The 26,513-nt window shown below is 43.6% G+C and overlaps 1 protein-coding gene across 2 annotated transcripts in view; it reads right to left on the reverse strand.

Annotated features, from left to right (window-relative positions):
- Positions 1 to 217: 217 nt before the first annotated feature.
- Positions 218 to 26,513, reverse strand: part of SIGLEC15 (sialic acid binding Ig like lectin 15) — a 185,244-nt gene continuing 158,948 nt past the window's right edge. For both annotated transcript variants that reach the window (XM_077463075.1, XM_077463074.1), the window contains 4 exons: positions 6,033 to 6,416; positions 4,978 to 5,343; positions 1,870 to 1,900; positions 218 to 460 (listed from right to left, as the gene is read on the reverse strand). In XM_077463075.1, the coding sequence (XP_077319201.1) occupies positions 412 to 460; positions 1,870 to 1,900; positions 4,978 to 5,343; positions 6,033 to 6,198 (612 nt within the window). In that variant the 5' untranslated portion in view covers positions 6,199 to 6,416 and the 3' untranslated portion in view covers positions 218 to 411. The remainder of the gene's footprint in view (positions 461 to 1,869; positions 1,901 to 4,977; positions 5,344 to 6,032; positions 6,417 to 26,513) is intronic.

Here is a 26,513-nt window from a genome sequence, read left to right on the forward strand (position 1 = left end):
CAACAGGACACAGCCTCTGCTCTCGATGAAACAAAACTGTTGAAGTGGATAGACTTGTGTCCTTTTTTTTCTTTTTTAACCAGCTTAACTATGTTACTTTATGTAACACCCCAACAAGACCTGGCCCCTTCTCTATTGAAAACAAGGTTTTGGCTAGAGATGCACCTTCATCACATTCCCTGGTTTACATAATAAGAAAAATAGACAGAACTGCGTGTAACATTCCCAAAACCAGTATTTCCAAGTTTATTGTGAAGTTACATTCAAAGATAGACCATTTCTAGGGACAAATCTGGCCAAGCGACAAATCTGGAACTGTGTTATTATAGCCAGTTATCAGCCAAGAAGAAAAGAAATGGTAACAGACGAGTTCTTCAGCAAGCTCGCTCCTCAGATGCTGCAGATTGTTCTTTAGGGACTTCTCTGAGTGTAGTTTTCATAGTTTGAATCCTGCGCCCTTCTAAAACAGAGACATACATACGGTTATGTCAATTCTGGTGCCTATTCATTTCTTGGCTGTGTTCACAAATATCTGACACAGATCAACCCTCCTGCAGAAGTCTGATCATAGAGTAAGAGGAGACTAATAAAATTCTCACGTCTGATATCACCCTAGCAGAGGCAATGCCACTGGACTAAACTTCAAGGACTGTTGAGAATTCTAAAAGTTAGAGGTTTTTAAGTGACACTGTGTATATTGTGCCATGCCAGTAATTTATTAGGGCCCTTTCACACTGGGGGCGTGAGCCACGTCAGCGGTGAAGCACTGCTAGCTATGTGGGCAGGGCACTTTTAACCTCGAAGGGGGGCACTGGGGCGGTGCGGGCGTCAGCGGTAAATCGCCGCTATTTTTAATGGCACTTTACCATAGTTTTAGCGGCGGTCTGCAGGCGCTAGCGCAGTGGCTTTAACCCCCGCTAGCGGGCAAAAAAGGGTTAAAACTGCCGGCAAAGCTATTTAGAAATAGAACATGTTTCAAATTTTTCGGCCGGAACTCTGCCGTACCCAGTTCCTATAGAGAAATCACTTTGTGTGTATGCTAGTCCGGCGGACAAAAACCGACACTAGGGCAGCTATTGGCTACTGGCTATGAACTTCTTTATACTAGTCTGGTCGTATGTCATCATGTTCAAATCCGTCGGCCTTTGGTGTGATTGTGTGTGGCCAAGTCCGTTCATTCGGAAAGTCCATCGGAACTTTGCCGAAAGTCCATCGGAAAGACCGTCGGACCTAGTCTGTCGAAAAGTCCAGTCGTGTGTACACGGCATTAGTTGTAGTCTATAAGACTTAAGATCTTAAATTCCTCCTGAAAAATAACCGTGCACTTCCTATCCCTACAGCTTCATGGATGCCTCTGACCACTACTCTTACTAGATTTGGAGTGGGATCTGGTGATGTCAATATTTTTGTTCTCCTTACTGCAGGAGAAGCTGTAGCTAAGGACCCACAGTGCCAGGATCTCCCTACTTCTGTTGCATCCATTGTATGGATCGGAGGCTTCCTTAATCTCTCCTGCTACTTCCTTATCGTTACCCCTCCAGTCATAAGAGGACAGCTCTGATACGGGGGAAGCAAAGCCTTGCTCCTTTAACCAAGATGGCCACTTCCACATGGAGACAGAGTGCAGAACAAGGCATGGTAAAAGAATAATGGAGGAAAGATCAGTTGTAGGAATATCACAGGCAATATGGGCAAGTAGTCCTTTGTCCTCTGCTAACACGTTCAGATCAGTTATAATGTGTTACAGTTAAAGTGGACCTGTGCATCCTGAGAAAAGTAATATGAAAAACGTATATTAACTTGGAATTTTACTTTAATTGACCCCATTTCTACAACAATTTAGTATCAACATAAAAAGCTGCTACTTACCGAAAAGTGTCGGCTATAGATTTTGTTGAGTCTGTATGGCAACAAAAGAAAAACAAATATCATTATACAAGAAGAACACCAATTTGTGAATCAGTTATCTGCTGGACAAGACTGATGTTTGATTTAAAGAATTGCAATTAAAAGCAAGGTTTGTTTTTTGTCTCAACGTAAAGTAGTTAACCACTTCAATACCGGGCACTTTAGCCCCCCCCCACCTGTCCAATTTTCAGCGGTCACATTTTGAATGACAATTGCGCGGTCACACAACTCTGTACCCAAATACATTTTTCATCCTTTTGTTCACACAAATAGAGCTTACTTTTGGTGGCATTTAATCACCGCTGGGATTTTTATTTTTTGCTAAATAAGCAAAAAAAGATGGGAAAAAAAACACTTTTTGTTTTGGTTATAAAATTTTGCAAATAATCTTTCTTCATGAATTTAGGCTGAAGTGTATTCTGCTACATTTCTTTGGTGAAAATAACCCAAATCAATATGTTATTTAGTCTGTAGGAAAGTTATAGAGCTCACAAACTATGGTAGATCTAATTTCTTGAGGCCCAAAAATGTCAGGACAATACAAACACCCCCAAATTACCCCTTTTTGCAAAGTAGACAGTCCAAGATATTTATACCTACAAAATCCACCCCATATCGACGAGAGGTTCCCGCCGGCATCATCTTACCATAGGCTGGACTGGAACTGGTTAAAGCTCAGTTGAATTTAGTTTAAATCTTCCTTTACCTTCCCTGGCTGAGCCAAATCCTCCATTTGTGTCTCACATGCTCCCCTCCCAGGCACTGCAGCTCCCAGTGGGAGGGTTTCATTAGCAGAGGCAGTGCTGCCAATCCAGAAAGCCGTGGGCAGGACTAGGCGTGGCCTGGTGATGATGGACAAGCTATTGGTTTAAGAATCAACAGTGCCAATGCTGACCGCTACACCCTTTCCTACATATTCTCCTCCCAATATAGTACAAGTGGGCACAGCCCTACATGAAAGTGGGGGCTCTGCTTTGAATTCAAGAGCAGGGCATCATCATTTCCTTCCCACCACAGGAAGCTGCCCTAGGTGGACTTCAGTGGCTGGATCAAAAGATATTGGTGGGGCTTTGCTGAGGGACCAAGAGAAAAGTGCAGCTGAGCTTATAATTAAGTGCTACAGCACATAATTATTTTTAATGGGGGGCAGGGGACATAGTTCTACTTTAACCACTTGCCGACCAGCCGCCGTCATTATAGTTCAGCAGGTCGGCACGATCCCGCGAACCGTCATAGCTATACGTCGGTCCCTTTAAGCGGGATAGCAGGCACGCACCTGCTGCACAGCAGGGGTGCCGATGCCCGTGACCAGCGGTCGCAATTACTGCTGGCCACGTGCGATCGTGGGCACGAGAGGCAGAACAGAGACGTGTGTGTGTGTAAACACACACATCCCAGTTCTGTGAGGTGAGGAGAGGCAGATTGTGAGATCCTACAAGCTGGAAACCATGATCTGTCATCTCCTATAGTCATTCCCATCCCCCACAGTTAGAACACACACATAAGGAACACAGTTAACCTATCGATTGCTCCCTAGTGTGAACCTCTTCCTTACCAGTGACATTTATACAGTAATCAGTGCATTTTTTTTGCACTGATCGCCGTATAATTGTCAATCGACCCAAAAATGTGTCTGATGTTTTCGTCATAATGTTGCAGTCTCAATAAAAATCACAGATCGCCGCCATTACTAGTAAAAAAAAAATAATAATAAAAATGCCATAAATCTATCCCCTATGTTAAATAATAAGATAATTAAATGCACTTTTTGTTCCATCCTTGTTTTTAAGGACTACTTGGTCATGATTATTATCACATAAACTTTTTGACCATTACTTTATGATTTTGCTTCTATATAGTCATTCAGTATCTGTCACCAGATTGATTTAATTATAATATATATTTATTATATGGAATTTTTGCACAGAATTGCTGTTTGCACAATATTGCTTTTTGCACAGGATTGTTCTTGCACTGGATTGCACTTTTGCACAAATAAATATATATATATAATTTTTTGAATTGTATATTTTTTTCACAGGATTGTTGGTTTTTACACAGTATAGTGTTCACATATTATTTGGGATTATTTGTTTATTTATTTAATTAAATTAGTAGTCCCATCTTTACATGTTATTGTGACACTATTATAGATTTATAGCGGAATATTTATTTATTCCTACTCAGCACTTTATTAAGCTGATCACATTTGTGCTGATTTTCTATATCCCCTATATTGTAGATGCTATAATTTTTGTTTGCGCAAACCAATCAATATACACTTTTTGCGATTTTTATTACCAAAAATATGTAGAAGAATACATAGTGGCCTAAACTGAGAAAAAAATTAGCTTGTTTTTTTTTTTTTAAACGGGGCTATTTATTACAGCAAAAAGTAGAAAATATTCAGTTTTTTTCAAAATTGTCACTCTTTTTTTGTTTATAGTGCAAAAAATAAAAACCGCAGAGGCGATCAAATACCACCAAAAGAAAGCTCTATTTGTGGGGAAAAAAAGACGTCAATTTTGTTTGGGTACAACGTCGCACGACCACGCAATTGTCAGTTAAAGCGACACAGTGCCGTATCGCAAAAAATGGCCTGGTCATTGAGCAGCCAAATCTTCCAGGGCCGAAGTGGTTAAAGGACTCCATGCGTTCTGCTACAATGGTAACATTTCACTGTAGGTACAGGTGAAAGGATAATTAAAGCAGAGTTCTGGCCCCCCCATGAAAAAATTAAGTCAGCAGCTACAAATACCGTACCTGCTGACTTTTAATATTAAGACACTTGCCTGTCCAAGGTTCCCACGATGTCGGCACAGCAGCCGATTTTCAGATCTGCTCTCAGGTGCTTCCGCCTCCATTCACGGTATGGGTAACCGGCTATGAAGCCTTTCGGCTTCACAGTCGGTTCCCTACTGAGCTGCGCTTTCTAACTGGCCCGGCGGCCGAGGAATGGGGGGGGGGTCAAACTTTCCCAGGGATGGCGCCTCCCAGATCCTGCCATGCTGCTTAAGCCACATTGTAATCCCACTGTAAGGTCCACTTTAACAAGACATAGCTGCCTACCTTTGCTGTAGTAGCTAGCTGCGGCAAACATCAGTAACAGCATCAGAAGTTTGGCTCCCAGGGCAGCCCACAGCGTCACGTATGGAAAACTGGTGGGCTGTGGCCTGAACTTGAAGAAGAACACCGAGCCCTCCGTTCTGCCATGACTGTTGGTGGCCACACAGGTATACTTCCCATCCTGGTGCAGGTAATGGAGCTCTGTGCTCATGTGATGCTTCAAGGTGGAGCTACTTGGCTGTATGTCCTGATGGTTCTGAGGGTCGATCCAGAGCAAAGAGGGGGCAGGTTCTCCTTCCGCAATACAGACTGCATGGTATCCCCGCCTGTGGTCAAATCCCACTGAGATGTTAACGATCCTGGGAGGGGCTGAGAAGATATGCAGAATTTATTATTACCATCTGCCTAGTTCTCACTTATATTTCTGTCTGAGGGGTATACAGGAAACCTTGGAACAATCTCCTCTAGATTTATCAAAGCAATGTAATAGAAGTTATTCAATTTGTATCTAGTCAAGCAGGGCCTTGCACTACTTTGTTGGTAGTTCTGAAGGAGACAGTATAGTCAGATCTTAGCCCTTGTACACACGGTCGGAGATTCCGACAACCAAATCCGTTGGAGTTATTCCGATGGATTAATTCCGGAAGAGGTCCAGAAGTGATGTTGCATACACACGGTCGGACTAAGTTGTCGGAAAATCCGATTGTGCATAACGTGATGACGTTATTTCGTTAGGACGGGACTACGTTCAGGCTAGTAGCCAATAGCTTTAGTCTAGGAATTTGATCTGAGCATGCATGGCACCTTGTCCGTCGGAGTAGGCTACACATGATCGGAGTATGTCCGATCGGAGCATGTTGTCGGAAAATATTTCTGGCAAGTTGGAAAAGTTGGTCTGACGGATATTCCGACAGAAACAGTCCGATGCAGACCACACACAGTCGGAATATCCGACAAAATGCTCCGATAGGAAACATTCCGACGGAATCTCCGACCGTGTGTACAAGGGCTAAGTGTGCATGTGGCCAGCTTAGATATAAAAGAAGCACAGATCTTACCAGATACATGCAGCCAAGTCCCAGATTTGGTCTCATATTTGTCATGTCGATCACTAGACAGTTCAACCCGACAATAATACCTATTACTGTCCTCCCAAGTCAGGTTCCCTATGCTGATGGAGATATTGTTGTTTCTTGGGTTTCCGATTAGCCGGATTTTGTTCATGTAGTTCACGGTGGTTTTACACGGCTCCTTAATGTGGTCGCTGGAACACCTGAAGACCACAGTTCCGTTGTATGGTTGTCTGACTCGCCAGATGACAGTTAGCCCACCAGGATGGCTTTTGTGAGGGTGAGAAAACAAACATGGCAAGGAGGCAGCTTTACCGATCTCACCGCTGACGTCTCTAGATACTTGAAGAGACCAAGAGTTTCCAATTACTCCTGTAAGACATAGTAAATAACACACATGTGTAGTAAAAGGAAGGAGAGAGCTTCCATATTTGCTCAGCTAACTTTGTGGGATAGATCCTCTTTTGCCATACTATTGGTCTTATGCCGTGTACACACGAGCGGATTGTATGGCGTACTTAGTCCTTCGAAACACATTTCAGCGGACAATCTGCTCGTGTGTGGGCTTCAGCGGACTTTTTCAGCGTGCAGTCCGGAGTACTAAGAATTTCGGTTTTTCCTGAAATTCTGTCCGTCGTACTTTGGTTTCAGCGGACAATACGGTCGTCAGTATGCTAGTTCGACGGACTAAGAATGGCGCATGCCCAGAAAGGATTTACACGGCGGAAGGGTGCTTTGCTGTGTCTTGGACTTCCTATTTCTAGTCCCGTCGTACGTGCTGTACATGTCATCGCGCAAGCTTTCGACGGACTGTTTGTGCATCCGCGTGTGGTCAAGTCCGTTCAGTGGAAACTACGACGGATTGTCCGTCGGATTGTATGACGAACTAAGTACGCCATACAATCCGCTCGTGTGTACGCGGCATTACTAGATGTAAAGGTCCTCCAGTCCACACATCAATGCAACACCTGTCCAGCAAGCCACTGCCTTCGCCCCAGTGTCAGCTGGTACCAGAGCCTAGAGGGACCAGTGACGCCACCTCCTCCATAATGTGAAAGTGCTGGGACCTAGCTACTGTCCCCTAGGCTTAAGCTTCAGGGAAGGAGGCCACATATTGCCCCATACTCTTAACCGCTTGCCTACTGGACACTTTTACCTCTTTCCTGCTAAGGCCAATTTTCATCTTTCAGCGCTGTCACACTGAATGACAATTGCGCGGTCATACAACACTGTACCCATATGAAATTTTTATAATTTTTTTCCCACAAATAGAGCTTTCTTTTGGTGGTATTTAATCACCACTGGGTTTTTTTATTGTTTGCTAAACAAACCAAAAAATACAGAAAATTTTGAAAAAGATAAATACATTTTCATAATTTGTTATAACATTGTGCAAACGGGCAATTTTTCTCCTTCACTGATGTGCGTTCATGAGGCTGCATTGATAGGTGACACTGATGATGAGGCACTGATTGGCAGCACTGGTGGGCACTGTTGGGACTGCACTGATAGGAGGAGGAGCAGCACGATCACAGGAGGACGTCCATGTATGTCCTCCCGGCAAAGTAAGCCCGTGCTGTAGCTGTCTTCCGACTATAGCCAGGGCTGGTGCAAGGATTTTTTGACACCCTTGGGGAAACTGTCCCCTCACTTGGCTCCAGCCCTGACTCCACCCATAAATGCGGTCTCACCACTGACCCTGCTGCTGCCACTGCGAGGAACTAACAAATTTAATCTATGCCCGCCTCCGGGAGTCCAGGCAGGCTTCACCTGTCACCAAACCCCGGAGCGCCGCCAGTAACTCTCCACTGACGTTTGCCATAGTTCAGAACAGGCCAGGTCAGATGGGAGAGCAGTCTGAGTCTCCATGATGGGAGGGGGGGTGGTGGTGGCTTTAACAGTGGAGGAATCGTCCGGTGTATGGGCAAGAGGGAGAGAGCGGCCTCCGTGGTGGGGGGGGGGATCATGCAGAGTATGGGCATTGGGCAGAAAGACAATGTGGAACATCAGAGACAGTGACGACGTGACCACGCGTGGTGGTACAAAGACAGGTCACACTCACTGGCAGTGGCACTATGATGATCAGGGGTGTGCAGTGGCACAGGGAATGTTTCTTTTCCCTTTCTTCCATAATGGAAACAGTCCTCCGCTTCTGCTGCGCCAGCGACTCTGACACTATAGTGAGGGAGAGAGGGAGTAGTATCACCAGTGCCCTAGTTTGCTTAGTGGTAGCGCTGGCCCTGGCTATAGCGCAGGTGTGAAGTGGTTAAGCAGTGGGTATTTGGTGCCAGAAAAGATGAAAGAAGGAATGGCAGGGGGTGCCTGGAGGGGCTGGTATTGGTGGGTCAAGGGCACATATACACAGACACCAACTTTGGGAAAAATTAAAATGATTCCTGGCAGTAGGGCTGCACCCACACTGCAAGAGTTAATTGCCTATTTAACCTATGGGAGAGGGGAAACACTTTTACTTACCCAATCCTCTTCTTCCCCGGCAGATGTTGCTCTCCCATGCTCCAGCAGTGGCCTTTCCCTCAGTGTCATCACATCCTGCACTGGTCTTGATGATGTCAGGACCTTAGGTTGCTGGATCATGGAGGAGAACATGCTATGGGCACCAATCTAGCAGCATCAATCAGTTAAAGGGGTTGTAAACCCTCGTGTTTTTTCACCTTATTGCACCCTATGCATCAAGGTGAAAAAACAACTGGCAGTGACCGGCTCCCCAGCCCCCCGTTTAACTTACCTGAGCCCCATATTTCCCTTGGTGAGAACACGATGTCCCTCTCTCCACGGGGTCCCGGCTCTTGATTGGATAGATTGATAGCAGCGCAGTCATTGGCTCCCGCTGCTGTCAATCAAATCCAATGACACCGGGGAGTCCAGCATTCATGACTATGGACGCAAATGCTGGACTCGAGAGTGAGCCCACAAGATAACCCTTCCTGGGAGAGCGCTTCTCCTAGGGGGTTATCTGATGCAGGAGGAGCCGCCAAAGATCTGTCTCTTCTCCCCTCAGAGAACCGGAAACTGTTTACACACACAAATCCCGCTTCTCAGTGTGTCAGCAGTGATCGCCGGAGCCTGGCGGTGATCATGACCGGCGGGCACTCATGTTGGGGGTGAGCAGCAGGCGTGTGTGCTCCTAGTGGCCACAGTGCGAAGCGACATAACATAACGTTGTTTCGCCCAGCCGTCCCATTCTGCCGCAGTACGACTGCGGCAGCTGGTCGGCAAGTGGTTAAGAGTGACAAGATTGAAGTCATTCTTATTGTCACCCCCCCCCCCCTTTAATTACGTGTAGCACTAACCCCCGAAGGAGCTGCTGGTTAGATTGGGCTTACCGTTACCTTCTTTTCTTCTCACTTCACGTCTAGGGGGTGTCCCGTGGTAGATGGCCCAGTAACTCGAGGGACTGACAACAGATCCACTTAAATGGATTTTATTTGCAAAAACGTAGACAATGACCAGTCTCTTAAAGTGGGATCAGAGGGTTGGAAAGGAAGTTCAGGTACTCTTATGCTGCGTACACACGACCGGACTTTTCGGACTAGGTCTTTCCGACAGACTATCGGCAGAGTTCCGACTGACTTTCCCAATGAACGGTCTTGGCCACACACAATCACACCAAAGTCCAACGGATTGGAACGTGATGACGTACGACCGGACTAGAATAAGGAAGTTCATAGCCAGTAGCCAATAGCTGCCATAGTGTCTGCTTTTGTCTGTCGGATTAGCATACACGCAAATGGATTTCTCGGTCTGGCGGAGTTCTGGCGGGAAAATGTAAAACATGTTCTATTTCTAAAGTCCGCTGGATTTTTGGTAAGGAAAGGTCCGATGGAGCCCACACACAATCGAATTGTCCGACGCACTCGTTCCGACGGACCTTTGTTGTCAAAAAGTCTGGTTGTGTGTATGTGGCATTGGGGTCAAAGTCAATATTGAAGAACTTGCTTACTTTGACTGCATCCAGAGAATAGCTATTCACAACTGATGCTACATACGTAAGGCCAGTCCTAATAGCTTATCTATAAATGGCACTCTATGTGAGGTTCACCCTAAACTGAAAAATCTAGGGGTGATATTTGATGCTAGTTTAACCTTTGACCCACATGTACAAAATGTTGTCAGAACATCTTTTTTCCCCCACTTGAGAAACATGCTATCCTATCATACAATGTAGCTGAAAAGCTGATCCATACATTTGTGTTCTCCTGACTTGCCTACAGCAATGCTCTACTCGCTGGTGTACCTAAATCCACTATTGATTGAATTAAATATGTTCTAAATTCTGCAGCCACAATCCTCACCAGGTCTGGTACAAGTGACCGTATTACCCCTATCCTGGAGTCCTTGCACTGGCTATCTGCATATCTCCCAACATTTTGAGATGGGAATGAGGGGCACCTACTAGAAAACATATGTAGGTATAGGACACGCCACAACCCCTTAAAGGAGAATTAACCCCAAAAAAAAAGGTTAATTAAATCCACAAGAGCATTTTTTACCACTACTATTCCTTTATATGAGCGGGAATGATAATGGGTATCATAAATACTTGACTGCCCTACAATGGATGGTCTTAGGATCTGTCTTTTGTTTATACTGAACGCTCCAGCAGGACACTGATGATCATGTTATCTGACGCGGGTCAGTGCGCTGTGATTCTTGGTGGCTTGGTAACAGCGTAGCCTGTCATGCCCGGATTTTGAGAGTTTACTATTGAGGTGAGGCGGCGCTGATTAGTTGGGAAGTTGAGAGGAGGATTGCCTCTGTATCTTGTCCCCCTATCAGCGTACCGCCGGTCCTATACATAAACATATGAGTTGTATCATCGAAGGTAGGCGGTGCTGATCAACTGAGAGGTTGGATGGAGGAGTGTCTTTGAGCCATGTCCCCCTATCAGCGCGCCGCCGTTCTTGTACATATACGTATGAGCTGCGCTGCTTGGTCACGCCCACAGACGAAGACGTAGCGACGAAACGCGTATGGGCGTGACTAAGCAGCCGTACGTCATCGCAAGGGAGAAGGTTTGAAATTTTACCCGGGATCCGCCGTGGACGCTGAGAACGATTACTAGCTTTGCATCTCAGGACTGCGGTGAGACAAACCTGATCGCTCTGCGTATGATTAATGACCTGATGAATTGTACATTGTGTATGTATGTTTTTATTAAGCGCATGAGAATTTTGAATAAATAAAATGGTTTGCACTATGGAATATTTTTATTTTTCCTACATGTGAATCTATGCTGAATGGAGTACTATTGAACCAAAGAAAGGGCGAGTTTAAACTATTCGTGCTGACAATTGTATTGGCATTTGGTTTGATTGGAAGCATTATTACGAGGAATCTGAGCAACCAATATATTTTGTGATGTGCCTGTAACCCTTTAAGTTCTGGTAAGTGCTTTACCATAAGGGGTGTCACGTAGTGTGAAGTTGCTACGCACTGGTGTCTTTCACTGGGAGATGGACTATCTTTTTCATCACCTTGGGAATACTACAATGGATGACATTTAAACACCTGTGTTTGGACTTTCAAAAAACTTTTTGGGTGCATTCTATTCCTTGAGAAACTGTCATCTCTTTTTTCTATTTTTATATACTTTTTATACACATTGGATTGTAAAATATTTTTTTTTTATTTTATTTTAGGGCTGTCAATATGGTGTAATGTCATGAAGGATAAGGGTTGATTTATACTATATGTCTATATTATTCCTTTATATTGGCTTTAAAAATTTACAAATGCAGCAATTTAGAATTTGGATTAAAGGGTTGGCACTGGGAAACACTTTTTGAAAGATATAAAGTGCATTTTATACACAACTATATAGATCAGACCAAAATGAGGGACAAATGAGGAGGAAAGAGGGACAGAGGGACATTTCTCCAAATCAGGGACAGTCCCTCCAAATCGCTTGGGACAGTTGGGAGCTATGACAGTCTACATTCTCCTTCCCACCAGACAACTTAAGGACACCAAAATGAGGGAGAAATGAGGAGGAATGAGGGACATTGCTTGAAATCAGGGACAGTCCCTCGAAATCAGGGACAGTTGAGAACGATACTACCTCTCAGGTTTTGCATTGTCTTTAGGATCCTCTTGCTCACCTATAAGGCTCTCCGTGACACTCCATTATCTCTCTGAACTTTTTTCCAATTGACCCCCCCCCCCCCCCCCCCCCCCCGTAACCTCCTCTCCTCAAATTCTGGTCTCCTGTGTGTCCTCCCTACTCACCGACGCTCGATGGGAGACGGGGCATTCTCCCGGTATGCCCCAAAATTCTGGATTTCACTTCCAAAGAACATCAGAGATTTATCTTCTCAGTCAAATCAAATCTAAAAATGTTTTTCTCTAAACAACGTTTCACATAATTGTCCCTTTTTTTCCTTTATGTTATCCTGTGTATTTCTTGCGTTTTCTTTGCAAAATGCTTTGAGGAGCTTTAAAAACGTAAGTTTATTATTATTATTAAAAATTGATTTTGCATGTGCAACCTCGAATATATTGCAGCTTTCCAGTTCTTGTGATGGCTGTACTTGTTTTCTTTTTTAGGCTTTCATTCTTATATTTTCACTGGTGAAGCAGAAAAAAAAAAAAAGAGGCTCAAGCTGTTTAGCAGAATGTATCAGTTTACATGGATGAGACAAACCTCTTAAAGCGGGAGTCCCCCGGGACTCCGCGTTTTTTTTTTTTTTTTAAAAGCCAGCAGCTACAAATACTGCAGCTGCTGACTTTTAACCACTTGCTTACTGGGCACTTAAACCCCCCTCAGTCCCAGACCAATTTTCAGCTTTCAGCGCTGATGCACTTTGAGTGACAATTGCGCGGGCATACAACACTGTACCCAAATGAAATTTTTATCATTTTTTTCCCACAAATAGAGCTTTCTTTTGGTGGTATTTAGTTACAGCTCGGAGTTTTATTTTTTGCTAAACAAACAAAAAAAGATGCAAAAAAAAAAAAAAAAAAAATCATGTTTTAATAGTTTGTTATAAAATTTTGCAAACGGGTCATTTTTCTCCTTCATTGAAGTGCGCTGATTAGGCGGCACTGATAGGCTGCATTGGTGGGCACTGATGGGCTGCATTGGTGGGCACTGATGGGCTGCATTGGTGGGCACTGATGGGCTGCACTGGTGGGCACTGATAGGCATAGTTAAGGCGGCACTAATAGGCACAGATAAGGCGGCACCGATGGGCACAGATAAGGTGGCACTGATGGGCAAAGATGGGCACAGATAAGATGGCACGGATGGGTGGCACGGATAAGTGGCACGGATGGGTGGCACGGATGGGCACTGATAGGTACCACAGATAGATGGGACTGATGGGCACTGATAGGTGGCACTGATAGGTGGCTCTGATAGGTGGCACTGCTGGGCACTGATGGGCGGCACTGCTGGGCACTGATGGGCGGCACTGCTGGGCACTGATGGGCGGCACTGGGGTGCAGCACCTTTGAGGCAGATTGGGTGGCACTGTGGGTGGCACTGTGGGGTGGCACTGTGGGGTGGCACTGTGGGTGGCACTGTGGGCACTATGGGCACTGACAGGGGGCACTGACGGGGGGCACTTACTTTTTCTTTTATTTTACTTCAGGATGGCACTGCGGGAGGCAGGTGGGCACAGGCAGGTGGCAGGTGGTCCCTTGTATTGATGGCCGTGATCGGGACTGATGTCCCGATCACGGCCGCCGGTGATCGGCTTTTTTTTTCTCTCCTCGCGCTGTCAGCGCGAGGAGGAATAATAGCCGATTACCGGCTCCGTTCTATCACATGATCAGCTGTCATTGGCTGACAGCTGATCACGTGATAAGGGGTCGGGATCGACCCCTTACACGGATCGGTGATCAGGCGAGTCTCACGGACTCGCCGATCACAGAGCGCGCCGCGCGCGCCCCTCAGGGGGCGCGCAGGCCGCTCGTAACCAGGACGACGTCAATAGACGTAGTCCTGGAAATGTAGGTCCGCGCTAATGCCGTCATTTGGCAATAGCGCGGATCTGAAGTGGTTAAAATAGTGACACTTACCTGTCCAGCGCGCCCGCGATGTCGGCACCCGAAGCCGATCTCTAGATCGTCACCCGGGTGCTGCCGCCGCCATCTTGGGTATGGGAATCAGGAAATGGAGCCTTTCGGCTTCATTTCCCAGTTCCCTACTGCGCATGCGCGAGTCGCACTGCGCAATAAGGACGGAAACACACAGATCCCAGAGGCAGCGGGGCACTTGCGGAAGGGGGCGGGCACTTGCGGAAAGGGGCGTAATCTACGCCCCTTTCCGCAGAGAGCTATCCCCCCCTGAAAGGTGCCAATTGTGGCGCCGGAGGGGGGGAGGATTCCGATGAGTGGAAGGTCCATTTTAGGGTGGACCTCCGCTTTAAATAATATGTAAAGCTTTGTTTAAAAAAACAAAAAAAACACATCATACTTACCTCCTCTATGGTTTTGCCCAGAGTGGCCCCCGATCCTCCTCTTCTGGGGTCCCTCATAGGCGTTCTATAATTGGCAGGGCTAGTGCACGCACACCCACCGCGTACAGGGTGACCGTTCCCGTGGGTCACCCCGCGATCATGTCACGGAGCTGCAGAACGGGGAAGTGCCAATGTAAACAAAGCATTTCACCCATTCTGTCTTGTGACATGACAGAGATCACTGCTCCCTGTCATCGAGAGCATTAATCGCTGTCATGTGAGTTGACCCCCCCCCCCCCCCACAGTTAGAATCACTCCCTAGGACACGCTTAACCCCTTCATCGACCCCCTAGTGTTTAACCCCTTCCCATGCCAGTGTCATTTACACAGTAATCAGTGCAGTTTTATAGCACTGATCGCTGTATAAATGACAATGGTCCCAAAATAGTGTAAAAAAATGTCCAATGTGTCCGCCACAATGTCGCAGTCATGATAAAAATCACAGATCGCTGCCATTACTAATAAAAAAAAATTAATAATAATAATGCCATAAAACTATCCCCTATTTTGTAGACGCCATAACTTTTGCGCAAACCGATCAATATACGCTTATTGCAATTTTTTTTTTTGATTTTTGTTTACCAAAAATATGTGGAAGAATACATATCGGCCTAAACTGAGGAAAAAAATTGTTTTTTATATATATGTTTAGGGATATTTATTATAGCAAAAAGTAAAAAAAATATATATTTTTTTAAAATTGTCGGTCTTTTTTTGTTTTTAGCACAAAAAAATAAAAACCGCAGAGGTGATCAAATACCACCAAAAGAAATCTCTATTTGTGGGGAAAAAAGGACGTCAATTTTGTTTGTGTGCCACGTCGCACGACCGCGCAATTGTCAGTTAAAGAGGCGCAGTGCCGAATCGCAAAAAGTGCTCTGGTCAGGAAGGGGGTAAAATCTTCCGGGGCTGAAGCGGTTAAGCTCATCATTTTACCAATGACGATTTTATTTTTTAAATGTAAAAGGGCATGGCACCCAGAGAGACTTACCACCACTTAGAGGGATGGCGAAGAACACGGGCAGCAATAGAAGTGTCCTCATCTCCGGATTCCAGGCTGTCCGTCTGTCTGTCCGGACTCAATAGCTTTGCTATAACTAACTGAAGTTAAAGAAAATCGGGAAGTGCCTCTGTAGTGGACACCCTGTGACTCTCAGAGCTGCTATTTTCAGGATTTTTCCATCTTAGTCACGTCGTTCTCGTCATGATGATTAATAGTGAGACGCTATGCATTTATCTATGGCTGCAGAAAAATAAGGAAGAAATTAAGTAGTTATCATTGCACTGCGCCAAGTTGGCTCCCCTGCGCGTATCGCCGTCATCGTACGTTGGGGGCGCACACGCAATTTGTGAGCATGCGTGCGCGCTCATTCATGGGGGGGAGCCAACCAGCGCGTCTAATGTAACTCTATGTCCGCTGGCCACCCGCAATCACTCCACAGAGAGCCAGAATGTGGATCTGTCAATGTAAACAAACAGATCCCCGTTCTGACAGGGGAGTACAGAGTGATCGTCTGTTCCTAGTGATCAGGAACAGCGATCTCTCTCCTCCACCAGTCAGTCCCCTCGCCCCACATTTAGAAACACCTCCCTAGGGAACACTTAACCCCTTGATCGCCCCCCTAGTGTTAGCCCCTTCCCTGCCAGTGACAATTATACAATAATCAGTGGCTATTTTTTTTAGCTCTGATGGCTGTATAAACGTCACTGGTCTCAAACCAGTGTCCGATCTATTCCGCCGCAATGTCGCAGCCTCGCTGAAAATCTCTGATGGCCGCCATTACTAGTAAAAAAAAAAAAATAATAAAAATGCCATAAATCTATACCCGATTTTGTAGAAGCTATAACTTTTGCGCAAACCAATCAATATACGCTTATTGCGATTTAAAAAAAAAATTTTTTTAACCAAAAATATGTAGAAGAATACATATCGGCCTGAACTGATGAAGAAATTCGTTTTTTTACATTTCTTTGGGGGATATTTATTATAGCAAAAAGTAAAATAATATTGTTTTTCTTTTCAAAATTGTCGCTCTTCTTTTGTTTATAGCGCAAAAAATAAAAATAGCAGAGGTGATCAAATACCACCAAAAGAAAACTCTATTTGTGTTGGGAAAAAGGCCGTCAGTTTTGTTTGGGTACAGCATCGCAGGACCGCGCAATAGTCAGTTAAAGCGACGCAGTGCCGAATCGCAAAAAATAGCCTGGTCATTAAGGGGGTAAAATCTTTCCCGTTCCTTAAGTGGTTAAAGTGACTAGATTCAGAAACTCACATTATATGAATAAATCACTAGGGGGGGGGGGGTGGGGGGGGGGCTACTAAACCTGGAGCACTCAGAATCTGGTGCATGGTAACCAATCAGCTTCTAACTTCAGCTTATGCGCAATTAAGTTTTGACAATAAGCCCTGGTTCACACCGGTGCGATAAATCACATGACAATTCACTTCCTATTGTCAGCAATGGTGCTGCATTGATTTGAAAACAAAAAACAAAAAACGGTTCCTGCACTTTTTTTGTGATTTCAGGTCCAACTAGCATAGCCATCTGTGCATGAAGCTGCACCAATATCAAGCAAGTCGCCCCTGAAATCGCACCGACCTGAAGCTTTGAAATTTCTGCGATTTTAACAACTTAAGGACCTCCTCACGCTGATGTACATGGCAGAATGGCAGGGCTGGGCACAAGCACGTACCTGTACCTTGCTTTTTACCCGGTCCTGAGCTCCGTGACCGTGGCTGTAGGATCACAGAGCTGAAGAACGAGCAGAGGTCTGTGTGAACAAACCTCTCCCCGTGCTTCCTACTGAGCCTGTCACCGATCGTCTGTACCCTGTTATAGGGAAAAACGATCAGTGATGTCACATGCCAGGCCACGCCCCCCTACAATAAAAAAACACATAACATCATACATAACACCTACACTGCCCCCTAGTGGTTAAAGTGATTGTATACTCAAAAATTTACCTTTCTAGTAATATTTTCCTCCAATCATCCCCAATCGATTTGCAGTAATAATTTTTTTCCTACCTGCTTCCTTCCTGTACTATCGCTGTATTTGCGAGTAGTGACATCAACGCGCATGCGCAGTAATAGCTCAGAAATCCGGCAGCCCGAGCCCCGGCCAGAAAGATTCTTGTTTATGTCGGGGCTGCGTGATTTCCTGTTGTAGACGTCAGCCCCGACATCCTGCGATCATTGCTCATCTTTTTTTTCTAACAGAGGAAACTAAAATGAGGCTTGGATATTGTGCCCGTAATGCCCACACGCGGGATTACAGAGCGCAGCGCGAACTGTGGGCAGAAATGATAATAGGAGAAAACAAGGAAGACCCACAACAAAGATGGCGCTGAGTTAGTGCTAGAAAAACGATATTGAAACAACTCGGAATATAAAGTAAGAAGAACATTTTAGATAAAACCGTCTAGATAAATAGATTTAAATTGTCTCGCTAATTAGAAATATGGTCTTTGTTTAAAACATATAGTAGGGTTTACTACTGCTTTAACTCCTTCACTGCCAGTGTCATTTACACAGGAATCACTGCAATTAAATAGCACTGATTGCTGTATAAATGACAATGGTCCCAAAAATGTGTCAAAAATGTCCGATGTGTCCGCCATAATGTCGCAGTCACAATAAAAATCGCTGATCGCTACTATTACTAGTAAAAAAAAATATTAATAAAAATGCTATAAAACTATCCCCTATTTTGTAAACGCTATAACTTTTTCGCAAACCAATCAATAATTGAGATTTTTTTTTTTTTACCAAAAATATGTAGAAGAATACGTATCGGCCTAAACTGAGGAAAAAAAAAATATTTTTTATATATTTTTTTGGGGATATTTATTATAGCAAAAAGTAAAAAATATTGCATTTTTTTCAAAATTGTCGCTTTATTTTTGTTTATAGCGCAAAAAATAAAAACCACAGAGGTGATCAAATACCACCAAAAAAAGCTCTATTTGTCGGGAAAAAAGGATGCCAATTTTGTTTGGGAGCCACGTCGCACAACCGCGCAATTGTCAGTTAAAGCGACGCAGTGCCGAATCGCAAAAAGGGGCCTGGTCCTTTGGCTGCAAATTGGTCCGGTGCTTAAGTAGTTAAGGATGTTGCGATTTTAACCACTGAAGGATGGGGCCTCTTTCTGAGATTTGTCTACAAATTAAAAACATTATTATTATTTTTTTTGCAATACATTCTGTCATACCGTATTTGCGCAGCGGTCTTACAAACACACTTTTTTTTTTTTAAATACACTTTTTTGGATTAAAAAAAAAGACAACAGTAAAATTAGCCCAATTTTTTTTTTATATTGTGAATGTTGCGCCGAGTAAATTGATAAGCAACATGCCACGCTTCAAAATTGCGCCCGCTCGTGGAATGGTGACAAACTTTAACCCTTAAAAATCTCCATAGGTGACGTTTAAAAAATTCTACAGGTTGCATGTTTTGAGTTACAGAGGAGGTCTGGGGCTAGAATTATTGCTCTCACTCTACCGATCGTGGCAATTTGAAGAGCGTTTAATATGTGGGAGCTAGTCACGTATGCGTTTGCTTCTGCACGTGAGCTTGGCGGGACGTTTAAAAAACTTTGTTTTTTTTTCTTATTTTACCTTTTATTTAAAATTTCTACAGTTTTTTTTCTTTTTTTTAATGGTGTCATGGTATTGGTATTACAAGGAATATAAACATCCCTTGTAATAGAAAAAAAAAGCATGACAGGACCTCTTAAGTATGAGATCTGGGGTCAAATAGATCTCAGATCTCCTATTTACACAAAAATTCAATAAAAAAGAAAAGAAAAAGAGTTTGTCATTTAAATTTTTTTTTTTTTTAACAATGGCCCTTTAAGAGCTATGGGCGGAAGTGACGTGTTTTGACGTTGCTTCCACCCTGCAATGGTATGGAGATGGGTGGGGGACATCTTTCCACTCACTCGTCTCCATACCCAGCCAGGGTGAAGATCTGATCGCCTCCGCCGCTACCGACGGCTTCGGCACCAGAGTGCGGCGGGGATAAAAGTGATCTCGCGGCGAATCCACCGCAGAGACCACTATTATCGGAAACTGGACCGCCCGCCAAAGCAGAGGATACCGGGGTTATGGTAGCTAGCTGCTGCCATAACAAAGATATCCCCCTTCGAAGACAGGACGTATATTGGAGTCCGGAAGTGGTTAAGTGAAAAAGCAAACTCTTTTACTAGTATCAGGGAACTGATTCTTGGACTCCCCTAAATGTATTTTTCCTGACAGACTCCATGGCAGCCTACGTATGGGTTAACCCCGCCTCTCCTACCTCATAGGACCCCACTCCCATAAATCTTTGTGTGACGGACTGGGGTTTATATGGTCACAAAACAGACACCCCAAAGCAAAGTACATATTCATTTTTTTTTATATTTCTAAACATGTCCCTTCTATTCTATTAATAACCAGTAGATGGCAGAGAAGGTACACAAACAGAGTCTATATAAGGCCACACACCATGTGACTGGAAATTAAACTACTTCCAGCCATAAAGTCAGTGGTCATATCTCATGCTGTTTGTGTGATTCTTTGCAGGTATGTACTCTAAATTGTTCCTAATCTGTATTAACCTGTGATAGAAAGATTCCTAAACATCTTGAGCAGATGCAGAAAAAGTCTCAGCAGATTTTATGCTATAGTTTTGCTGTAATTAGAAGTTTAGAACAGCATGTGTCAGAAACAAGTGAAAAGTGCATAAGAACATGAAAATACTGCATTAGTCAGAACAAATGTCTATGATAAACACTAAACCTTTCTAAATAGATATATTTAAACCTGATTTATTGGAAATTGCAAAGATTTATAGAAGCACATGTTTTCTGTTATTTAATATAGAAAAAAACCTATTGTATGTAAAGCTTATGTATTGCATCATACAGACATGCAATGTGCACCATCTAGTGGTTAAAAAAGAGTACTACCATGAAAATATTTGTATTAAAGCAATGCATTGCCAGTATGATTATTGCACACTTAAAGTGTACCAGAGAGATAAAGATAATTATCTATAACACTGAATAACAGGGATATATATGTTATAAAATATAGTAATGTTCATTGTTATAACTACGTTTTAAAATACTTTAGTTAAAATCGGTATTATATATATTGTTAATAGTTATAAACATGTGACTATAAAAATGTAAAAGATGTATTGTTATGTAAAAATTAAACTACTTCCAGCCATAAAGTCAGTGGTCATATCTCATGCTGTTTGTGTGATTCTTTGCAGTCCACGCCAAGCTGATCACCTTATCTCATCGCGTCTACAATCATCGGCTCTCTTAATTCACATTTTGAGGCCAGTAACATTTTGGGGGCTCGTCCGGGATTCGTTGTGTTACCAGTGAGAAGGAAGCGCGAGACAAGCGTGAACCTGCTACAGAGCTACAAGGAGAGTCGTGAGTGTCGTCTGCCTTGTGAGTGCAAGTCTTCAGATTGCAACAGAGATGGCGTCTCCTCATCGTGCGCTGATGTGGGATATCCAGAAACAAATTCATCTGCTTAATGAAGAACAGCTGCATAGCCTCGCTATTACGCTGGAAGATGAAAGAGACGTGGACGTTCCATCAGTGACTGGTACCAACGAAATGGAACTTGTTGAATTTATTGAAGACTACTTGAGAAGTGATCAGCTGGAAAAGTTGGAAGATCAAGGTATGTCTTACCTACTCATCATCCAAGACAAGATCAATGAACTAAAACTTAACAAGGAAAGTACACAAACTGTGGACATTGCAACCGCTGCAAAAAAAATAAGTAGTGGGACTGCAAGGACTGAACAGGTATCGGAGGTGGTGAGATTAACTGATGTTGTTGCTTTATTGCCACGTAGAGAATTTAAAATGCATGGTGGTGTAATTTCAGATCATGGTTCTGACATGAGTTACAGTAGCGTGTGCAGACAAATTGACGAGGGTCTAACAGAAAAATTCCCTGAATCTGAAATTATACGCACAGTGTTGAGAATAATCAAACCTGGTAATTTTAAAGATATGTTGACTGACAAAGATGATCTTACTGTTGCTGAATTGAAAAGGTTTTTGAAGTCACATATGAGAGAACGAAGTGGTAATGAGTTATTTCAGGACCTTAGCAATGCTACCCAGCAAGAAAGAGAAACAGCACAACAATTTGTTTACAGGCTAGTGGGGTTAAAACAAAAAGTTCTGTCTACATCACAACATGATAGGCAAGAGCTTAACTATGACAAACAACTGGTGCAAGGCATATTCCTTCATACACTGTATCAGGGACTAAATGAGAAAAATTCTAATGTTAGACGAGATATCAAGCCTTACGTGTCTGATTTGACAGTAACGGATGACTTTATCTTAGAGCAAGTCACCAGATCAGTTGATGAGGAAACAGAAAGGCAGAGACGCTTAAACAGTGCTCCTAAACATAAACCTCTTACTGTTCATTCATCCCAGACACCAGGGAATAGCGAAAAAGACACCTTGCAACAGAGAGTTGAGGGAGATGTTAAAGCAAATCACACTGCATTAAGAGAACTAACAACACAGGTCTCTGCTCTCACAAAGAACCTGGAAAAGATGATGAAGCTAACTCCTATTGTTGGAAACCAAATGACTAAGCCACTAACCAATGTTCAAGTTCCAGATACAACTCACTGCAAGCCCAGGTGTGATGATTGCATTAAACGAGAAAGTCAGAACTGCTACCATTGTTTCTACTGTGGTTGGACAGGACACAGAGCGGTTGATTGCTTGAAGAAAAGAAGGCAGTCGGGAAACGACAGACGGTCACTGGGAAAGGGACAACCAGTGACTACCTCAGATGATCTGTCCCATGTTAAGGTAAACAGGGTATTCACCCACCGGTCAACTAGAACACTCTCAAAAGAGAATGGATTCTCCAAACAACACGTAGCACAATTAATTGGAGGAAAATGCCTACTGTCATGTCGGATGAATGGTGTATCGGTTGACATGTTGATGGATACAGGAGCTCAGGTCAGCATTGTCGGGAAGGCATGGTTAGAAAAGTTTCTACCCAGCGTCTCCATTAGGCACATACAAGATTTACTTTGTGATGACAACTTATCCATTACAGCTGCAAATGGTTCTATCATTCCATTCATCGGGTGGATTGAAGTCTGCCTGGAATTCGAAAGTAGTGGACATAGAAACTCAGCCATTTATGTGCCAATGCTGGTGAGTGACTGCTGTAATGACAATCCAATTCTTGGGTTTAATGTTATCGAAGAATTGATCAGAGAAAACCGTGACCAACCAAACGGCACCCAAAACCTGACTATCTTGCTGAGTGAAGCTATGAATGTAAGACAGAGTGTAGCGAATAACATTGTCAATGCTGTCAGTCAAGCAACTGACCCAGGAGAAATATTCGATAGTCGTATGGTCAAAGTGGGGAAGAAGGGACTCTAGATTAAAGGAGGCAAGCTCTGTGAAGTCAAATGCAGAATAAGAGCGTGGCCGAAAGGAGGAATCATGCCATTTGAACCACTTCCCGAATATCCAATTGAGGAAGGACTTGAACTATTTCCTTCAGTGGTAGATGTGCCAAATGGGTTCTCTAAACTGGTGAAGATACCTATACTGAACCGTGCTCAACATGACATCTACCTTCCACCCAGAACAGTATTGGGTACCATTTCTCCAGCAGCTGAGATTCTACCATTGTCTCCAAACAAAGACGATGGAAAGGGAATTGACCAGAAGAAAAGGGTGTTTCATGTAAACCAGTTGAATCAAGTGGACACTGGAAATCAGCTACCCACTAACAAATCTGTTAAGTGGCACCCACCTGTCAATTTGGAAGATCTCTCAGAAGAAGAACAGGAGATAGCGAGACAAATGTTATATGATGAATCAGATGTCTTTGCTCAAGATGAGGGAGACATAGGATGCATCCCTAACCTGAAACTGAGGATAAATCTGAAAGATGAAACTCCTGTCCAGAAATGCTACAATTCGATACCGAAACCCCTATACAAAGAAGTGAAAGAATATATCCAAAACCTTCTTGACCTAGGTTGGGTAACAAAATCTTCTTCCGCATACTCATCACCAGTTGTTTGTGTTCGAAAGAAGGACAGTAGCCTACGACTATGTGTTGACTTTAGGGAGTTAAACCGAAAGACTATCCCAGATAGACATCCACTACCCAGAATACAAGATCTGCTGGATAGCTTAGGAGGATTTACGTGGTTCTCAATCCTGGACCAGGGTAGTGCGTATCATCAAGGCTTTGTGCATGAAGACTCCAGACATCTGACAGCTTTCAGCACCCCCTGGGGACTCCTGGAGTGGAACCGTATTCCATTTGGATTAACGAATGCCCCAGCAGCTTTTCAGAGATGCATGGAGAATGTATTAGAGGGCATCAGAGACAAATGTTGTTCTCCATACTTGGATGACGTACTTTGCTACTCCAAAACTTTTCAGGAGCATGTCAATGATATTAGGCAAGTGCTTAGTCGAATGCGTGAGCATGGTATCAAACTTAGACTGAAGAAGTGTGAACTCTTTAAACGACAGATTCGATACCTTGGACGAATGGTGTCAGAAGAACGCATAAAAATTGACCCAAAAGATCTTGAAGCGGTATTACATTTGAAAAGGAAAGAACCAAAAACAGTGGGAGGAGTCAGATCTTTGTTAGGATTCCTGAGCTACTACAGGTCCTTCATTCAAGATTTCTCTCGACTTGCTAAACCACTGTATGAACTTTTGCAGAACACTGAGAAAGAATCTGCTACATCCATCCCCAAAAACAATCAGAGGGAATCTACAAAGAAAAACGGGAACAAAGCACAAGTGCCATCTAAAACACTGATTCAATGGACACCCAAACATCAAGCTGTAGTATCCAGACTGGTGGACATGCTAACCAATCCACCAATTCTAGCATACCCTGATTTTGACTTACCCTTCGTCTTACACACTGATGCTTCCAATGAAGGCCTAGGTGCTGTACTATACCAACGACAAGGAGAAAAACTTCGTGTTATTGGGTTTGGCTCCAGAACATTGACTCCAGCAGAGCGCAATTACCATCTTCACTCTGGTAAACCTGAGTTTTTAGCTCTCAAGTGGGCAGTCTGTGACAAATTCAGAGATTACTTGTACTACGCTCCAACATTCACCGTTTACATAGACAACAACCCATTGACATATGTATTGAGTACTGCCAGACTGAATGCTGTGGGTCATCGCTGGGTTGGCGAGTTGGCTGATTTCCACTTCGATATCAAGTACAGGCCAGGTAAACAGAATGCAGACGCAGATACACTGTCACGATTTCCGGTGGAACTCACGAAGAATCTGAGTGAGTACACAGAGCTTGTACCATCTGAGGTTGTGTCAGCTATGTGGCAAGGGAGCAAAGCTGTTGACGAAGAAGAGGCATTATGGGTGGCTTCATTGACTCTTCACTCAGAAAGTGATGTGGCCGAAGAATTGCTGAAAGAACAGACAATCTGCCCAATGACTCAGGAGAATATCAGAGCATTACAACAAGACGATACCAACATTAGAGAAGTGGTCTGGCTTAAGAAGAACGACTGGATTCCAAACCACAAAGAAAAGGAGAGTATGACCAGCAAAACAAGACGTTTGATACATGAATGGAATAAACTCAGAGTCGATGAAGGAATCCTCTACCGACACTCTGGAACCCGAAAACAGCTAGTTCTACCAGAAAAGTTAAAACCATTGGTCTTAAGAAATCTTCATGATGACATGGGTCACATTGGTACTGAGAAGGTAACCCACCTAGCACGTGAACGATTTTACTGGCCATTTATGCAAAGAGACATTTATTAATATGTGCTGAAGAAGTGCAGCTGCATCAAACAAAAGCGTCCAAATATCACCGAAAGAGCACCTATGGGTTCGATTACTACCAGTTCACCTTTGGAGTTAGTATCCATTGATTATCTTCACTTGGAGAAAAGCAAAGGAGGATATGAGTATATACTTGTAATAGTTGACCATTTCACACGTTTTGCACAAGCGTATCCAACTAAGAACAAATCTGGAAAAACGGCGGCAGAAAAGATCTTTCAAGATTTCATACCACGTTTTGGCTATCCAGAGAAACTCCACCATGACCAAGGAAGAGAATTTGAAAACAACTTATTTCAGACATTGCAACGATTGGCAGGGATTTCTCATTCAAGAACTACTCCATACCATCCACAGGGTAACCCAGTGGAGAGACTGAACCGTACTTTGTTACAGATGCTTCGCACCTTAGAGGAAGAGAAAAAGTCAGATTGTAAAGAACATCTTCCACATATGGTTCATGCATACAATTGCACCAGGCATGAAGCCACAGGATACTCGCCATTCTTTCTATTGTATGGAAGATCTCCTCGTTTGCCAATTGACCTAATGCTTAACCTAAATTTGGAAAAGGAATCAGAAAGTCAACCAACATTTACTCAGAAATGGGCATCTAGAATGCAAGAAGCTTACAAAATCGCATCCGAGAATAGCAAAAAATCATCTGCTAAAGGGAAGAAGTACTATGACAAAAAGATAAAAGGAGCACCTCTTCAACCGGGTGATCGGGTCTTAGTACGAAATCTCTCTGAAAGAGGAGGACCTGGTAAACTTCGTTCATACTGGGAAGACTCAGTACACAAAGTGGTAGAAAGAATCAAAGATGGGCCTGTGTACAAAATTCAGCCTGAAAGTGGTAAAAAGACTATTCGAGTACTGCACAGAAATCTTTTACTACCAGTAAATGACCTACCAATTGAAGGACACATTCCAAGAGTACAGATGAAACAAAGGCAATCAAGTAACAGAAAGGATACCAGAATGGATGTGGACCAGGAGGAGGAATGTTCAGATGAAGAAAGATGGTATTATCCTTATATACCAGAGACTACAGAAAGTCATGATTGTGTTGTGTCTCAACCAAACTCTCAAAACGTACAGAAAATCCCATTAAGAGTTTCTGCTGA

This window comes from Lithobates pipiens, unplaced genomic scaffold (assembly GCF_037356315.1).
Source record: "Lithobates pipiens isolate NorthernLeopardFrog02 unplaced genomic scaffold, aLitPip1_a1.2 Scaffold_3, whole genome shotgun sequence".
In the NCBI taxonomy this organism is placed as follows: domain Eukaryota; kingdom Metazoa; phylum Chordata; class Amphibia; order Anura; family Ranidae; genus Lithobates; species Lithobates pipiens.